General features: G+C 38.5%; 1 protein-coding gene across 9 annotated transcripts in view; it reads right to left on the reverse strand.

Moving 5' to 3' along the window:
- Positions 1-20,215, reverse strand: part of nrxn2b (neurexin 2b) — a 476,055-nt gene that overhangs the window by 144,780 nt on the left and 311,060 nt on the right. For all 9 annotated transcript variants that reach the window (XM_058781462.1, XM_058781464.1, XM_058781461.1 and 6 more), the window contains 2 exons: positions 19,115-19,305; positions 10,926-11,099 (listed from right to left, as the gene is read on the reverse strand). In XM_058781462.1, coding sequence (XP_058637445.1) covers positions 10,926-11,099; positions 19,115-19,305 — 365 coding nt within the window. The remainder of the gene's footprint in view (positions 1-10,925; positions 11,100-19,114; positions 19,306-20,215) is intronic.

Raw genomic sequence — 20,215 nt, forward strand, 5'->3', positions numbered from 1 at the left:
GGGATGGTCATTTATTGAAACTCAAATGTAAATATTCTAATATTTTGAGATACTGATTTTTGAGTTTCATGAGCTGTAAGCTCTAATCATCAAAATTAAAAGAAATAAACATTTGAAATATATCAGTCTGTGTGTAATGAATGAATATAATATACAAGTTTCACTTTTTGAATGGAATTAGTGAAATAAATCTACTTTTTGATGATATTCTAATTATATGACCAGCACCTGTATATCTCAACAGGACCAGATGAAGCTTCTACATTATCTAAGCTAATGGAGTGTGTTAAAAATGTAAAAGATTGGACGACCAATAATTTTCTCCTATTAAATTCAGATAAGACAGATATATTACTTATTGGACCAAAAAACAGTACTCAGAATCTCTTGGATTACAATTTGCATCTAGACGGATGTACTGTTACGTCCTCTAAAATCAAAAATCTGGCTGTTATATTAGACAGCAACTTGTCTTTTGAAAATCATATTTCCAATGTTACAAAAACAGTATTCTTCCATCTTAGAAACATTGCCAAGCTTCGAAACATGCTACCTGTTTCAGATGCAGAAAAGCTAGTTCATGCATTCATGACCTCTAGACTGGACTATTGTAAAGCACTGCTAGCTGGTTGTCCTGCATCTTCAATAAACAAGCTACAGGTAGACCAAAATACAGTGGCTAGAGTCCTTACCAGGTCAAGAAAATATGATCATATTACCCCAATTTTAGAGTCTCTGCACTGTTCTGTATCAGTTACAAAATATTATTACTTGCCTATAAGGCCCTGAATGGTTTAGCTCCTGCGTACCTAACTAGTCTTCTACCAGGCTACGATCCATCACGCTCCCTAAGGTCACAATTGGCTCCTAAACTCTGGAATTACCTTCCTGATAACGTTCGGGGTTCAGACACACTCGCTCTGTTTAAATCTAGATTAAAGACATTCACATAATGCATCTCATAATCTTGTACTTCTGCTATAAGTTTGATTGCAACATATAATCATTGCTGTTAATAGAGTTCATCGTCTGTTTGATTACATCATTAACTGATTTTTACTGTACATTTCTGCCATATGTGCATCAACTTGAGATAGTCACCAATGATAAGCTACTACTAAATATATTGGAGAAACTTAATTTCCTGTAAAGCTGCTTCGCAAAGGTTTGTATCATGAAAAGCTCTATACAAATAAACTTGAATTGAATTGAATTGAATATGAAGAACAAAGGAGAAATATGATGGAAGAGTTAAGAAGAGATGGGTTGACAGGGGCAGGTATAAATGATATACTGCAAAGTGGTGTGACTGGGCAAGGCAGAAAAACATATTTGTAATTTCTTAATTAGAACGGGTCTGATGAGGAGAATACGATCGCGGAAAATAAACTGGAGGAAATAAACCGGAGTAACATCGCAGGAGAATAATCCAGAAGGTGGCGGTAATGCAACACTTTTGGATATTTTGGAACCTCAAAGAAGAAGCAGTAAAATGTGCACGTTTGAAAATAGTGAAAATTAAAAGTTGAATTTGAAACAAACTTCAGTCTTACTGGATATCCCAAATGAAACTTAAGTCTTAGCACTGAATCTGGAGCACCTACAAATAAACCAGACCACCGGTTGATGGATTTATAGATCGGAAACTTTTGAGCGTGTTTAAAGCATCATATTAGCAAAGGTACAGTGTTTGATCCACTAAATAGATGCGGCCTTTTTGGAAAGAAACACATAAACGTTGTGCTAGATACTGTTCTCCAACAACAAACTGCATATTTGCATTTCTACGGTCTTCGTTTACTCTACTTTGAACGCGAACTGACAGAGGAACTTGATTATGAGGTCATCTGCGAAAACTCGTTGTCTCAGACTAAGGTAATGCTTTACAATAAACTTTAGTTAACGTTAGCTAACTAACATTACAATGAGAAATACATTTGTTACAGTATTAATTAATCTTTGGAAACATTAGTTAATAAAAATGGCAACAACAAAATAAGGTTAATCAATGCTTTATTGTTCTGTATTTTCTGTCGGTTTCATGTAGGTCCGTCCACTTCAACATTTCTGACCTCACCCCAGCTCCACAGCAGCTAAACTTGTTAAAGTACGGTTTAAAAGTAAACAACATCCATATTCCTCTGATATAGAACATCATGTGTCTGCATCCGCCACAAACACAATGATTGAGCGTGCCCACGACGGACTGTTGCTTTTCCCCACTGATCTATAATAGAGAATAGATAGATTATATTATACAGCTCAGTGGTGTCCCTCATGTGTCAGTATAACCAAACTCTCTACAACCTCTCTCACAACTAACCAAACCTATAACCAGACAGTCACGGAATCAACAGCTTTACAAAGCTGACATCAGGCTAACGCAGAGTAAATCAATCGCATAACATACTCCACAAAACTATTGATCCGTTTGGTTTAGGCATGTTTGATCGCGTTAAATCCATCTCAAACACCAGCAGAACTAACGGAAAGGAACTGACTGTGTTTCCGATAATGAATATTTTGTGTCTGTGAGGCATAGAAAGAACTCTACAGCTCGCCGTAGACTCACCGGGAAAAAAAACACTATTTACCTGACTAATCACCAAATTTGAAAAATGAAGTTTGTCATTTGTATTTGAATATTTTATTTAATAACAGACATGTAATCTAATGGTTTCGCTTGATAAACAACATGTATTTGTCAGCGCTTGTCTGCGATTGGTTAAAATCCTCAAAGCTACAAAACAAGTTGTAAATAGAAACGTCAGATGCAGCAGGAGCAGATCTAAACTGAATGCTATCATGATGGTTTAGATCTAGTCCTGTCCAGCGATTTATCAACCGAGATTTACTCGATTTTCACTAAATCTGAAGAATACAATAGGTCAGGTGTGCATGTAGGCCTATGTGCTATTTTAATTTTTTCAATTTAACAGTGCAACTTGTTTAACATTGTTATTAAAAAAAAAAAAAAAAATGTTTAATGTTTGTGTTTAGCCTATTTAATGTGTACTGCAATACAGACCCTTTCAGGGCCGACGTCACGATTACGTCACAGCGCTAGCTGAAGGCAAAACAAAGGGAGAGCTGAAGGCGGCCCATTCAAACCAGCACAGATTCGGCTTCATGAGGAGCTTAACATATCATCTTGTTGTGATGTTGGGGGCCAGAATCGTAAATAAAGAAAGTTCAAAATGAGCAGTTTCTGGAATTTTTATCTTTAGAAAATATTAACATCTTACTTTAAATGTACTGTATGTAAAGTGATGTAAAGGTACTGTAATATCACTGTAAACCTACATCATGTAAAAATTATTTCTGTCAAAACTGAGATATTAGACCAAAATCTTCCAGATGCGAACAGCAAGAGCACCATCTGCGTCTAGATGGATGACTGTTGGAGTGTTCCTGACGCACAAAACACTTCCAGACTGGATCACCGTACTCAGTATTGTGCGTCATGTACTGAACTTTCCATCAAGAAGGTTCAAAACGCAGCAAATTCTTACCAGATCTGGACAATCTGATCATATATCACCCATCCATCACAATATAATCTGTCCCACTCAAATAACAACTCCAGTCTTCAGCAAAGTGCTGCTTCTGTTCTCAGGTCTTTCCAGCAATCAGACACACCGAGGTTTTACCAGTCCTTGTTATGATTATTATGATCATCTTACATAAGTTATGGAACAGAGCTCTTCTAATTTGTTAGCAAATGTTTTCAGTGCTTGCTACTTAAGTGATCTTCTATCACGCTCTGACTCATCCGCTGGAAAACTGAGAGGAGATGGATTTTCCAAACCAGCTGCAGCTCCTGATGTTAGTTTGCAGTGTTTGCGCAGCAGGTCCGCTCTCTGACTCTCAAACACAGTCTGCTGTCAGACGTCTGCGTGAACCCGGCTCTCACTCGTACACACAATGTAGATAGAAGCATTTATAATGCATGCTTTATGCTAATATGTTTAGAAATATATTCAGCAATTCTGAATGTATAAATATTAAAGAAGTGAAACAATCCAAAGATGTTTTGCATGAAGTTTAAAGAGGCTGAATGTAGATAATGAGCTGACCTTCTCAAACCCAATGTCTTCCGCTGCCGCACACAAACAAACACTTACAGCAAACGCCGCAGAGAACACCGCAAATGCAGCAAATGAAAGAAAAATGGGCTCAGCGTCAAACGCCTGTGCACACCAGGGTTATTTAACTGCCACTAAAATACTATTATAGTTTTGAAAACTTTGAATTAGATTTTATTTGTGAATATTCTGTTTTCATTTTAATTTTAGTTAAAGTTTTAGTAATTTTATTTTTGTTGTTGTTTTTTTCCCATGTGAAAAAAAAAGTAATTGCAAGTTTATATCTCTTGTTTTGTGAAAAAAAAAAAAAAAAAAAAACAGAATTGTGAGACAAAAAGTCACAATTACGTTCTCTGTTTTTTATTTCTTTTAATCCCATGGTGTAAATATATTTATAGAGTTTTTATTATTTTTTATTTCACTTTCAGTTTTAGTTATTTAAGTAGTTAAAGTTACACTAAAAGAAAATGAGAAATTATGCTTTGGCAACTAGCTAAATTTATTTATTTATTTGTTACATTTCTTTTCTTTCATTTCAAGTAATAAAATGTGTTTTGATTTTAGTTTTAAATAACGATAACCCTGTTGTACACAATGGTCATGGTTAAAATCATAAATCAAAGGAATGTTTCTGGTTCAAAACAATGGAAGCCTGTTTCAGCCACGGAATAAAAGATAAATCCATTAAAAATAAATCAATAAATTTGCAACTTTTTTTTTCCTTCTTAGAATTACAGGTTTATATCTTGCAATTCCACATTTATTTAACAATTCTGAGTTTATATCTTATAATTGAGGGAAAAAGTAGATTTGTAATACAGAAACCCAGAACTTCAGAATGACAGAAACCGCAGTTATTGTTATTATAGACCTATATCACAGCGGAATTGATTACCGGAAAGTGCTCGTCGAAGCAGTGTCTCGATTCTTCCAGTTATGTATATTTTTCGATATGCTGTAATCACCTAGTTGAATAAACGCCTGTTAAAATGAGATGATTTCAAAATCTGGACATTTTCAGAGACAGGCAAAGAGATATTCTGATGATTACTGTGCACAGAATTTTCCAAACTCGACAGAACTTGTAGTTTTAATTTCAGCACACTGCGTCAGTGCTCGTTTAAATAGTGACTGTGATGCTGCAGTGTGTGCGAGACCTGATGAATAAGATCAGAATCAACACATTTATTCATTTGTATTAAATTTTAGTAATTTTTCATTCAGTCATTTCACTGTATGTAATTCACATATTTATGCTAAAATTCTTCATTAATATTCAGTTACGCTGTCAACGCATTATACTGTTTAAGATTAATTAGCCAAAATGTTCAACATTGTTAAATTTCTTTAAGGCAATGCCGGCACATTCATTCATCTTTTATTTTTTTATTTATTTATTTATTTAACCAGGAAAGTCCCATTGAGATACAATATCTCTTCTACCAGGGAGTCCTGATCAAGATAGGCAGCAAAGGACAAATTTACAAAGAGATAGACATCACCACACAATGAACAAACATAAAACACAATTTTCTAAAGAACAATGCAAATCCTCGTCAGTTATTAAAACATGTACACTGTTCTATATAAACAGACTTTAAAATAGCTTTAAATGTAGCAATAGATGGTACAGATTCCATATGTAATTTACCTTGAAGCTCATTCCACACACACGGAGCATAATTAGAAAAAGCAGAACGACCCATCTCTGTATAAAAAATCGGCTTCTTAAGTAAAAGTTTATCTGTTGATCTGGTATTATAAATATTTGTGCAGTATGTCAAACTAGATATATACTGTGGTAATTTACCCACTAAAGCTTTAAAAATAAAAATCAACATATGTTTTTTTTTCTCCTTAAGCACAAGGAAGTCCAATTTGTCATTTCATATAAATTACAGTGATGTGCACAGACACTTGTACCAGTAACAAATCGTAAAGCAGCATGATAAACTACATCCAATTTCTTCAAAACATTCAGAGATGCATGCATATAAATTATATCACCATAGTCCAATACTGATAAAAGAGTACTTTCTACTAAACGTTTTCGAGCAAGAAAGGAGAAACATTTTTTTAAACGAAAATAAAAACCTAGCGTTGGTCTCAGTTTCTTTAAAAGACTATCGATATGAGAACTAAAAGTCAGCTTATCATCGAGCCAGATACCAAGATATTTGTAGCATACAACCCTTTCAATCTGTGTACCATTTAAAGTTTGAATCATAAAATCATTTAATGGTAATCTGGACCGTGTAAAAATCATGTATTTAATTTTTTTAGCATTTAACACTAATTTTAAGTTACCAAGAGAAGTCTGAAATTAATTAAAAACGAGTCCATTGCCACTTTTAAAGATGGAGCCATAGTGTAGAGAATAGTGTCATCTGCATAAAAATGTACATTTGCAGGCTCAATTGCTTTACCAAGTTCATTTATGTAAATAGAGAATAAAATCGGCCCCCAAAATTGATCCTTGAGGAACACCTGTCTTCACTATTAAAGGAGCAGAAATATAATTATCTATGGACACACATTGAGTCCTTCTGAGTTCTGTCAGCTCGCGAGCGGAATGCCGCTGGAAGACGCGGGCATCATCCACCTTTTCTGGCTCGGAGCAAATCTCCACCATCCCATGGAGCTCCCAGACACCACGAGACTGTGTTGGAGAGAGGCTATTTACCGGTGTCTGGGAAGTGTCCGGGCACGAGCCGGAACTAGCCTGCCGTCTGCGGCCCCCCAGTGCCTGCGCCATGAAGGCGCCCCCAAGAGTCTCCGCTGGTCCCGTCCAGCACCGCGCTTCCAGAACGCCCCTCAGTGCCTGCGCCACGAAGGCGCTCCCAAGAGCCCGCGCTTCCAGAGCGCCCCCCAGTGCCTGAGCCACGAAGGTGCCCCCAAGAGTCTCCTCTGGTGCCGTCCAGCACCGCGCTTCCAGAGCTTCCCCCAGTGCCTGCGCCATGAAGGCGCCCCCAAGAGTCTCCGCTGGTCCTGTCCAGCACCGCGCTTCCAGAGCGCCCCCCAGTGCCCGCCATGAAGGTGCCCCCAAGAGTCTCCGCTGGTCCCGTCCAGCACCGGCGCTTCAGGCGCCCCCAGTGCCTGTGCCACGAAGGCGCTCCCAAGAGCCCGCGCTTCCAGAGCGTCCCCCAGTGCCTGAGCCACGAAGGTGCCCCCAAGAGTCTCCGCTGGTCCCGTCCAGCACCGTGCTTCCAGAGCGCCCCCCAGTGCCTGCGCCACGAAGGCGCCCCTAAGAGTCTCCGCTGGTCCAGCCCAGCACCGTGCTTCCAGAGCGTCCCCCAGTGCCTGCGCCACAAAGGCACCCCTAAGAGTCTCCGCTGGTCCCGTCCAGCACCGCGCTTCCAGAGCGCCCCACGAAGGCGCACCCAAGAGTCCGCTCCCTCTGAACCCCAGCCCAGAACTACCTCTAATTTCCCCAAGAAAATTTTGGGGGGGGGAGTAGGGCTCCTGCCATAGAGGCCGAGGCGGGGGCTGGGGCCGAGGTCTCGGAGGCAGACCCACCATGGCCGCCGGACTCCCCTGATCCGCCATGGCCTCCCGAGTCCTCTGATCCGCCATGGCTCCCGGAACGGGCGCCGCCCTGGAGGCCGTCTGTCATGTCTCCTGGGCCCTAGAGGCCTCCAGAGCGCCCACCCCCCCTGTCAGTCCTGTCTTCCTGTGTCTTGTGTTTCCCCTCCTCTTGTGCCCATATTTGGTCTTCCTGTTCCTGTCATTATGAGTTCATTAGTTTCCAGCCGTGTGTGATTGTTCCCCACCTGTTTCAGTTCTCCTCGTTTGATTTCGTTCTGTTTATAAGCCCTGTGTTTCCCTGTCTCCACATCGGTTGTTAATTGTTATTCTGGTGAATGCAAGTCCTGCTTTCCTTTGTTCCTGGGTTATAATAAAGTCTGTGTTTGGAGAAACTCCTGGTCCCCGCGTTTCCCTGGCTCCAGCAGGACCGTGACAGCTATGAAGTCTGCAGATATTTTTAAAAAGTAAGGCTCTATTTGATCAGGGCCAGCAGACTTTTTACAATCAAGATTTATCAAGGCTTTATGAACCTGAGACGGAGAAATAGGTAGAAAATTAAAAACATTTCTTATACAACTTGAAGAGATGGTCATATCATCCTTACCATCTGCATCTACAGAAAAAAACAGATGAAATAATATAACTTATATAAGTAAAATGTGTATTAAAAGCTTCTACTATATTATATTTATCCTTAATTTCTTCATTATTTACCCTTAGTAAATGAGGAGCTGCTGGGGCCAACATAGACCCAGTTGATGATTTTATCAGCTTCCAAAATTTACTAGGATCTTTAAATTTTTTATTTATCATACTAAGATAATACTCATTTTTTGCAGTTTTAATCATTTTAGTACATTTATTCCTTAATACCCTAAATTGTTCCCTAGCACTATTAGTTCTTTTAGCCTTGGACCAAGCAATATTTCTTTCTCTGATAGAAGAAGAAACAGATGCATTGAACCATGGATTGTCTTTACCACGAACTCTAAATCTTCTTAGAGGTGCATGCTTATTAATTAGAGCTAAAAAATTTGTCTTAAAATAATTCCATGCCAAATCAACATCAGCCATATCACACAGATGATAAACTTCACTATTATACAGATCATGTAAAAATGCTTGGTCACTAAAATTTTTATAATTTCTCCTAAAAATAAACTTAGACTTATATTTAGGTAGTTTATGATTTCTGACACAGGCAACTGTACAATGATCACTAACATCATTACTAAATATTCCAACAGAAGAATACTTATATGGAGAATTTGTAAGTATAACGTCAAGTAATGTAAACTTATCCATGTGTTTTGAATTCAACCTAGTTGGGCAATTAATTAATTGTGACAAATTTAAAGCATCACAAATATCCTTAAATGATTTTGAAGATTTAGTTAACCAGTCCCAGTTCAAGTCTCCCAGCAATACAAAGTCATTGTCTGAAAACATTTTCATATAGTCCGACAACAGTGTTAAAGCTGCATGAGATGCCGATGGTGGACAATAGCATCCCATTACTATAAAATCAGCACCGCTGGAGAAATGTAACTTAATCACGGACAGTTAAAAACATTTTGGCTTGCTGATGGACTCTATCCAAGTACAATTGAGTGCTTTTTTGACATAGATCGCAACTCCCCCTCCTTTTTCAGCATGATCTGTCCGAAAAACATTATATCCGCCAATATGTATCATATTGTTCGTAACTGATGATTTTAGCCATGTTTCAGACAGGACCATAATGTCACAATCAGTCGAATTTGCCCAGATGCAACCTGCATCAAATTTATTAATTAAACTGCATACATTTAGATGGATAAGACGCAGTCCACTGCTGGCTTTTAGATCATCTGGGTTTTCAAGTTGTGCCAGCTCAGGGCCTGGATTCGGATTAATGTTACCTGATAGAAGAAGCAGAAAAATCAGCAAGGATTTCTTAACTTGAGCAGCTCTCCATCTTTGTCTGCAACAAAGCTGGCGAGACAAACTGCCCTGCATTCGTTGTCTCTCTACACCGCTGCACGTACAGCATCCGCCGTTCATCACATTGAAACAAACTCGCAGGACGCGTAGCTGTAATCCAGCGGTTTGATCCAAACGGAGCCATATCTGACTGGGAAAAGGCTACCGTACTAGGCGCAGTAATCCATATCAAAGCACCCAGTCCATCGCTATCCTCCAATTTGTATACTATTTGCGATGACAACATGATGCTACCCCATAAGTAGAGCAGCCCAACTGGCCACATAGTTATCAGTTTTCTTGTTAATGTATCAGAACTTCAGTTAGCCGATTATCGATCTTCCAAGTAAATCTTTAAAATCTATTTTAATACTGCTCTTACGAAAATTAACCAAGGCATGTGTAGTAAAACTGTGGCAATACAAATGGAAATCAGTAAAAATAAAATAAAACATGGTTACTACATATTTACTATAAAACCATGGTTAATTTCTGTAAGGGTATTTAGTCAAATTAATTTAAAAATGCAAACAGGTACGAAATATGATCAGTAAGAGAAAAACTTCTTGTTAATGAGAAGACGAACTTGAATGCAGCGGGTTAATTGGGAAATAAATGTATTTATTATTGAGAATGCACATTTGGAAGGGAAATATATTAATAAGAACACTTCAGCAGGTGATATGAGACGTAGGCCTAAACATCCTCAATTTCGAAATGCATACTCCACGTGAACGTGCTCCTGTGTAATATTTTATTAGGACCTTCATTCATCCCAAGCATCTCATCCGTGTTGTGTCAGGAAATCATGAAAACTGAGGCAGTGTGTCGCTGTTTAGAATAAAAGCTGCAGTAACACCGGCGAAAGAAAGGAACGAGAGCGTTCTCCCGTTAGTTTTGACTGCGTTGTGATGGGACCAGAAGAGCGAAACACTGCTTCACTTACCGGATACAGGAAGTGTGATAAAGGCCTATTGTTGTTATTATTATTATTCTTCATCCTGTGGTGAAACCAAACTTGTGTGTGTGTGTGTGTGTGTGTGTGTGTGTGTGTGTGTGTGTGTGTGTGTGTGTGTGAGTGAGTGAGTGAGTGAGTGAGTGTGAGTGAGTGAGTGAGTGTGTATGTGTGTGTGTGTGTGTGTGTGTGTGTGTGTGTGAGAGTGAGTGAGTGAGTGTGTATGAGTGTGTGTGTGTGTGTGTGTGTGTGTGTGTGTGTGTGTGTGTGTGAGTGTGTGTGTGTGTGTGTGTGTGTGTGTGAGTGTGTGTGTGTGTGTGTGAGTGTGTGTGAGTGTGTGTGTGTGTGTGTGTGTGTGTGTGTGTGTGTGTGTGTGTGTGAGAGTGAGAGAGACTGACCATCGCATCCTCGCTCCACCTGACCGACTCTGTGGAGGGCGTCTGCTAGCAGGTCCGGCAGCCGGCCGTTCAGATCCATGGAGGCCAGGCAGCCCTGGTATCCGTCCCGGGACGCGATCAGCTTTGGCAGGCTGCTGTACATGCTCCTCGCTACTCCACCGATATACAGCTCTCCTGAGGAACGAGAGAGATGCATCAGATCATCGGTGTGAGACACAGTGCCTGCGCTGCTCTCCGACTCGTTTCCCTCGCTGATCAAACCCATGAAAACCCGAGGAACTCCAGAACCGCTCTTCTGCATCATTTTAGTCTTTCTCCTTATAGGAAGCTGTTCTGAATCTGACTTCTCAAACTCATTTTACAGCTTCTGCTGGATCTTTCAGAGATATGAGTCAGATAATATTCATATTTAAAGCCATCTGAGATATAAAACATTCATGCGCGATATAAAAACAAACAGACATGATGACACCAAACTGGAAATCATCAACTTTTTCACACAATCACAATAAAATACGAGTCCATAATAACTCTTCCTGCAGTGAAAAAGTGCATCTGCTGTTGTCTCTCACACCAAAATCCAGCCACATATGTGTTTAGAGCTGTTTTGTCTTGTAAACACTGCTTGATCTGCAGATTTCTCTCCTGATTCACACCAGAACACTTTAATTTCACTTCTCTACATCTTGGATGACTTGAGGGCGAGTTCTAATAAAGCTAATAAAGCATGTTTAACATGTTAAACTAGTCCCTGTATCTCAAAGAGAATCAGTCTCTTCTGGTTTTCATTATTTATAATCTATCAGTTGATTATATATGCGTTTGGCCCAGTTTCAGCTGTATGATGACAAACAGGTGTTAATTATTCACAGATCAGTGTCAGGAATATTCATAAATATAACTGATATATTACTATATTTTTATTAAAATTTTATATTTTATATTTTGTTAATTTTAGTTAAAGTTTTAGTAATTCTGTTATTCCACCATTTTTGTTATTTTTATTGTCTACATAGTTCTTATTCTTATTTCAGTTTTAGTTCGTTCTAGTTAGATACTCGAAGTGAAAAAAAGAGAAATATGTTTTTTTGTAATATATTTAATTTAATGTGTATTATATTTCCTTTTGTTTTACTTTTAGTTTTAATTTTAATGATAATAACGCTTCTTGAGATGAAGTGGATTTGATGCAGGAAAGCAGCTTTTGTGTTTCATCTTGAGATCAAACACACACACACACACAGAGCGTCCTGTGATCGATACTAATTCTGGACTAACTAGCGGGTCGATGTGTGAGCGCTGGAGTCGTGCGCAGACCAGAACCACAGCTAGTTAAAGCCAGTGGTTAGTCCTGACGTCACCGGCTGTAGACGTGTCCACTGCACTAATCGACCAATCACATGCATGCACTGCTCCTGCAGCTCATCATGTGACGTCACACACACACACACACACACACACACACTCCTGCTCAGAAGTTTGGCTTAGTAAGCTTCTAAAGAAAGTAATACTTTTGTTCATCAGTGATGCATTAAACTGATCTAAAGTAAAGACATTTATAATGTTACAGTAGATTTCTATTTCAAATAAATGCTGTTCTTCTGAACTTTCTATTCATCTGTGAATCCTGAAAAATAAAATATATCACAGTTTCCACAAAAATATTGTGCAGCACAACTGTTTCCAACATTGATAATAATCAGAAATGTTTCTTGAGCAGCAGATCAGTATATTAGAATGATTTCTGAAGATCATGTGACACTGAAGACTGGAGTAATGATGCTGAAAATACAGCTGCGCATCACAGAAATAAATTACAGTTTAACACATATTCAGACAGAAAACAGCTGATTTACATGGTGCCCGTGAGGTGACATGGTTGTGTCGTGGATGTTATGTTGAGGGAACGACATATTTTTATTGTGGCCATGAGTTCAATGCGTAAACAAACCTGCGTGACCATAGTAACCCAGGATTATCAGATATTATCATAAAACATTTTTAATAACATTAAACATTTAATTTAATATTTGTATAGGCTATTATTATTATTACTACATTCACTTATAGGGTTATATTTTTATATTTGTTATATATGCTTATTTCCCTTTCAATTTGTGTATCGCTAGTTAACGTTCTGTGTAATTATGCTATATTTGCTAGCCTACCATATATTTTGCAAATAATGTGAACGCTTGACAATTATGACAATAAAGTTTTGACTTTATGATTGTATTTATGCCCGTGTGTGATGATAAACGAGCGTGCTGTGTTTTCATTTACAACTGAAATTACGTGAATGATTAACTCCTCAATGAAACACTATATAGTATTTGTAATTATGGTCTATTACTTAGCAGAAATAAAATGAAATATAGCCTATTGTGACGGATCGGTGGCCCTCCCCCTCATCATCATCACCACCCCGTCCCTTATTCGCCGCCCTTCACCAGGCTCCCGACTGGAGTGGGTGGATGAGAGGAGGGGCGTGGGATCAACGCGGGCTGGCGGCGTGTGATGAGGCACAGCTGGACTGAATGAAGCCTCATCACCGCCGCCGTTAAATGCCCAGCGCGCCTCTCCTCGAGAGACCGGTCTCTTCCCCCGTGCATGCATGCACGCTGGTGTCCTCGTGGGTCCAGGAAGGGTGCGTAGAGGGACATCGCGCCACCGGAGATGTGAGCTGCAGAACCCGCGGTCCGGGAGAACGCCGCACCCGTATTACGGCCGTCGGGCCAGGATGCCGGGCCGATCAAGTCCCGCCAAAGGCCGAGGAAGAAGAGGAAGCCGCCCCTCGTAAACCGGACCAGAGCGGGAGCGCGTGCGGCCACCGGACTCCGCCCCTTCCCTGGACCCTTCCCCTTTTGAACACTGCCCTCCTTCACGAGCCCCGCAGCACAACGAGGACACCAGATCCCCCCGTTTTGTTGGACACTTCTTCCCCTGGACACTTTATTTTAGTAATTTTGTTTAATAAAATCCTCTCCGAGGTCTGACGCCACACCCACTGTGTCTGTCGTTGGCTCCTCCCGTCACAATATGTTAAATTTAAACTGCATTCCAGTAAAAATTCCAGTCAGCATAATCAAAGCTTTATTGGCATGTCGAGCATTTACAGTAGCCTGTTATTTACAATTCAGAACGTTAAGTAAAGAGATCGAAATGAAGGGAAAAAACGAATATAGACGAATATCAAAATATAACCAATAATAATAATAATATACAAATATTACGGGAAAAAGATGATCAGTTAATGGATTTACAAGACTGGGATGGATAAAATGTTTTCTTGTGGGCCTATTTTATTTTATGCACTTTATGTAACATTTCATGATAAACTTCATTTGAATGCTGACTATGGCACGTAATACAGTCCGGTAGCCATGGTAATAATTTAACAATGTAATTTCTATAATAATTAATATAATAATTACTTAATTCTAAATAAAATATTAATGAATCCATCTCTGATAATCCCGGGTTGCTATGGTCACACAGGTTTGTTTACGCATTGAACTCGTGGCCACAATAAAAATATGTTGTTCCCTCAACATAACATCTCAAGGCCACAACACAACCATGTCACCTCGCGGGCACCATAGTTTTACATTATAATAATATTTCACAGTTTTTACAGTATTTTTGATCAAATGAATGCAGCCTTGACACATTAGCGAGCAGAAGAGGCCATTCGTGATTTACTGTACGCTCATGAACAATGTTTCCTGAAGGGATGCCAGAGAATAACTGTTTTCAGTTCCCCAAAGAATCTTTCAGTGATCAGTTTCTAAAAGAAACATTTTTTTTTTCTAAGTGTGAAGAACATTTTAATCATCTAAAGAAACTTTTCCACTGTCAAGAACCTTTAGTGGTTTCAAGGATAATAAAAGTATTTTTTGTCTGTTGTTGGAAACTTGACGGAAACAAATCAAAGGATCAGATGATTCATAAGGATCATATCAAATGAATCAGTCTGATTTTAGTGTATAAACAACTTCATAATATGAATCTTCAACAGCAGGTCTGCAAACTTAAAAATGAAAATGTGTTAGAAGTTGAATATCAAGTTCAACCAAAGCCAGTGTTATATAATGTGTTCAGTTAAAGAGTAATGTATGAACATGACTCTGAGCATCAGTGATGATGATTTTAATGGCTTTTCTCCATAAGCATCATACAGTTATGTACATACATTAATACAATACTGTATGTATAATAAATTAACGATAGAGTCGCTCTGCAGCTGTACAGCAAACCTTAAAGATGATTCATCTGATCCTCAAGGAGCCTTACAGAACACAATTTATCCAAAGCTTATACTAAAATAAAAAATGAAGATACAAAAATAAAAGCTATCTCAAAATATAAATGCATACTGTATTTGTATAAACATGTACTGTATCCAGATATCTCTATGCACTATCATATCAGTGCATATTTGTGTTTGCACTCTGGAGAGCATCAAAGGTTTCTATTTACACTGTTTTTCACAGCGTTGAGCAACAAAGCCAATCACAGACAGATCTGTCGAATTATTGAGTTAAGATCAGAGTTAGAGTTAAGTTAGAATCCACTCACCGCTCAAAACACCAGAGTTTTTGTCCATTGCTTAGTTTTGCAAGCTCATGAATCCTCTCGTTATAACAAAACTTCACGAGCTCATGATGAGCTAAGACGAGGAACAGCTTGTCAGTGATTATAAAGGGAGCGCTGTTTGTGTGCTTTCTAGGCTTTACATAATCCATTCAGAATTTGTGTAAAACTTTTGCTTTTCGGGCATGACATCTGCATATTTATGTGGGATTCATACTCACAAGAGCAACGGATGGGACAAAAATATACGTAAAATGTATGTGCATTGAGGCTAGAGCACACTCACAAATTTCTGAAGAGCCCTCAATATTTAATTCTGGATAAAACCGTGTTGGAGCAGTTCTCATAATCAGTAGCTCAGATTCAGGCGATCGCATCTTATGTGGCAAAATGAGCAAGATTTTTCTTAATTTCCTCCGTGAAAATCTCTATACAGTTAAGAGTAAACATTCATCTGTTGATTTCATCTTATTACAGTAAATGATCGTCGAATACAGCAGTGCCGTCGTGATTCTGCACATGAACAGATCAGCAGTTTGCTGAAGTCAGATTCACTGAAACTGAAGCTTCGAAGGTCTGCTAATCAGAGAAGCTGGTAATTAATAGGAGCGTTTGATGACTGTATAACGTTGTGTCGTGCGAGCGTCGCTATCACGTATCCGATATAAAGAGGATAATGCGGCTCCGTCAGCGGGACGAGATTAAACGCTCCCACTGCGTCTATTCACACCAATTACTCGCACAGACAAAAGGCCAATTTGTTTTTGCAAAGCCTGATACACAGCTAATGCTCTGAGCTCAGACGAGAACGCGGCGCGACACTAATAGCCCTGCACGCTGTTCCTCGCACGGCGAGCGTAAGCCTGTCAGACGCAGGGGAAGCGTTTCCGGCGCAGTTCGCTTCACGCTCATCAGAAGCGGAGGCTCGCGGAGCCGGCGACAGGAAACCGGAGGTTCAGGTCAGAGTCTATAGAGATGCTTCACGCTTCAACAAAACACACACCCTTCATGCTTTAACCAGTTCAGGGGCTCCAGTCTGTATATTCACAGTCATGCATTGGCAGGAGCTTTCACTCAGATCACGCATTACACCGGTTCAAGCGCTGCCAGCGCCACCTACTGTCTGATCCACGGAAACTCAGCGCTGATCAAACACATACACAACGACTGTGTGATTCTAAATCTATATCACTTTATGTATTTTTCTACCTTTATTCAACTTATTAATTTTTTTCTGGACGTATATTTTTATTTATTTATTTTTAATTCCATGTAATTATTTTTGTAGATTACCTAAAGTTTTTATCTAATTTGCCTTATTTAATTTTCTAGATGTATATTGCATTAAGTTTTTACATCCTACTTTAAAAAAAGAAAAGTACTACTTTTATTTTTTTATTCTACCTATTTAATTTTTCTAGATTTATATTGCATTAAGATTATTAATTTAATTCCACATACAGTTAGGCAAAAAAGTATTTAGTCAGCCACCAATTGTGCAAGTTCTCCCACTTAAAAAGATGAGATTGTGATTTGATTGACAATGTGATTTTCTGGATTTTTTTTTCTCATTTTGTCTCTCATAGTTGAGGTATATCTATGATGAAAATTACAGGCCTCTCTCATCTTTTTAAGTGGGAGAACTTGCACAATTGGTGGCTGACTAAATAGTTTTTTGCCCCACTGTAATACATTTTTGTAGGTTACCTAAAGTTTTTCTGTAATTCTATTTATTTAACTTTCTAGATGTATATTACATTGTTTTTACATCCTAGTTTCAATTGTTTTAAAATTCCACTTATTTAATTTTGTAGATTACCTAAAGTTTTTTATTTATCTCTACTTTAATTTGAATCTTGAAAGTTTTTTTGAAATACAGTATATATTTAAAAGTTATATAAGTATATTGTTACATTCTTTTTTTTCATTCTATTTTTCAATATTTTTTTCCTAGATGTATATTATTTTAAGTTTATTCAGTTCTACTCATTTATTGATGTGTATTAGGTTAAGGATTTTTATGCAACTTAATTTTAAAAAATCCATATGTATATTATGTTACGTTTTTTTATTTTATTTTTTACAAATTTTTTAGATGTATATTATGTCAAGTGTTTAATTAAACTGCAATTTGTCTAGATGTATATTACCTTAAGATTAACTTTTAAAAATTTAATTTCACTTCTTTCATTTTTGTAGACATATGTTACCTTATGTTTTTATCTACCTGTACTTATTTAATATTCTCGTGTATATACAGTATGTCTGTGAGTGTGTGGAGCTGGTGGGATGCAGACTGAAGTCTGTGTGAATGAAGCACGTTCTGATTCTGATTTGTTTATACAGTTCTGCACCCTATTAAGGGAAGCTCATCCTGTGTTTATGAGGTTCACAGGAGTCTCATCCATCCTCGATAGTAATTATGAAGCTCCTGAAGAGATGATTTTATGTTTTATTCATCTGTTTCGCTCAGGAGTTTTCTCTGGGAATCCTCTTCCTGTCTTAAACTGTGTCTGTCTCTGGTCTTGTGTTTATTGCGTCTGATGAAGGTTTACAGTCACAAACGTGCCACTCAGGAAACCTGAGGATCTTCATCATATAATAATAATATATTATATTTCACTGTTTTACTGTATTTTTGATCAAATAAATGCAGCCTCGGTGAGCAGAAAAGACTTATTTTAGAAACACTGACCCCAAACCTTTGTACAGAAGTGAATAATAACTCATTTTCTGATTGTTGTGGAGTGAGAAATGAGCTAAAAGCTTGTGGAGCTTTAGTTTTACATTCATTCTCACCTCAACGGCACTGAACATGACTAATCTAGTATTACTCATGCGTTATCTAGTATTATTCATGTAGGAAACAGAGAGAAAACTCAACAGTCGGTTAAAACTGAAATAACTTCATTCAGATCGCCTGACTCATTTCTTTGGGCTTTTCTATACAAACTTTCTAACTAACACGCAAAGACTAACACACCATATATACAGTATATAAGCATGATATTAAGACTGATCAGGACTCATTGTCCGTCCAAACCCAACAGCACCAAACCCAGAGGAACCGAAGGAGAGCTGAGCGAACGAGAAGACGTGATTCACCCGTCAGACTGAACTTTCCCATGATGCAGTGTGCCAGCTCAGGTCACATGACCATCATTAAATCATGAGGACAGCTGTTGTTTGAGCTTGTTTTAGTCTTTTCAGCACTAATTCATCACTGCGCATATTTAGTAAATCCTGAGAGTACTATTTTAACGCCAGAAGATGGTTTGCGCTGGTCCAAGCTGTTTGTAAAACTGGCCCTGAGTGTTTTATTTCGTTCTACTTATTTAATTTTTCTAGAAGTATATTTCTTATAAAACATACTCTGATAACATTTGTTTTATTTACAACGTAATTTTCTATTTACTACATTTATAGTGATTTTGCATCTCCAGTAAATACATCTTGATTTAAGAATGTTTATATATTTGTACTGAAAAACAAAAATACTGAATAAGGATGGACCTCTTTTAACTTAATAAATAAAGAGGCATGTAAAACAGCATACTTACAGAGCGTGTGTGTGTGTGTGTGTGTGTGTGTGGTACCTTTGAGGTCCAGGTTCCTGGCTCCATTAGAGTGCTGCGTCACGGTGCGAGAGTCGATCTTGAGCGTGTGCACGTTATTGGTGTCGCGTGAAACCACCACGTTGTGCCACTGATTGTCGTTGAGCGGCTTCTCCGAGTTTCCCTTCATCAAAGACGGGCCGTTCCCCAGGTCAAACACATAGTGAACGTACCTGAAACACACACACACACACACACACAGGTCACCTCAAACACACGCTGAGATTCACATCATCAAACCCTGACACAGCGCTGAGTCAGCCGAACACTGAGTCAGTGTTTTCACCACTGATAGCGGCGGGGTGAGAAACATACACTTTATTTAGTCTAAACACACACTTGTACGCTTAGTGTGCATTTGTACATGTCATTTTTGTTTAGTCTAATATACACTTCATTTAATCTTCATTTAATTCATTTAGTCTAAATGTACACTTTTAGTTTTTATTTAATCTAAACTTGTATATTTGCTTAGTCTTTTAGTCTAAAGGGATGCTTTTGAAAATGTCCAAAATATTTTTGTTATATTGTTGATACTGGGTAGAAGTAAGAGGGAAGAAGTGTATGGTTGGTTGTGCTGTTGCATGTGATATTAAATAGAGAATCATCTGAGTTACATCATACTGCTTTGTGTTAATTTCGTCAGTTGAAGACATAACAAAAATTGACGACGAGGATGCTGAACGCCTGCGCACAGAATTGATGAAGGATGTCTACAGTAAACGCTCCATTTCCAAGCCCCTTCCTCCCATGCCCGGGGGAGCCAGCCATACCATTTACAACATGGGAGAAAATGTTCCGCAACTATCTACTAGTGATTAATTCATCCGGTGATCGGTGATGAGTGGCCCGAGGCAAGGAAAAGAGCTCTTCTACTTCACTGTCTTGAAACTGAGGGGCAACGAATTGTCTACACTCTCCCTGACACAGGTGACACACTGGATTCATCGATTTCTGCATTATAGACACACTTTAACCCTAAAATCAACGTTGTAGCTGAGAGACACGCATTTCGCAAACGTACTCAAGCACCCAGTGAATAAGTTCTACGTTGCGTTGCAGCTTTAAGAGACTTGGTTTATA

Source organism: Onychostoma macrolepis, chromosome 07, assembly GCF_012432095.1.
Source record: "Onychostoma macrolepis isolate SWU-2019 chromosome 07, ASM1243209v1, whole genome shotgun sequence".
Taxonomy (NCBI): domain Eukaryota; kingdom Metazoa; phylum Chordata; class Actinopteri; order Cypriniformes; family Cyprinidae; genus Onychostoma; species Onychostoma macrolepis.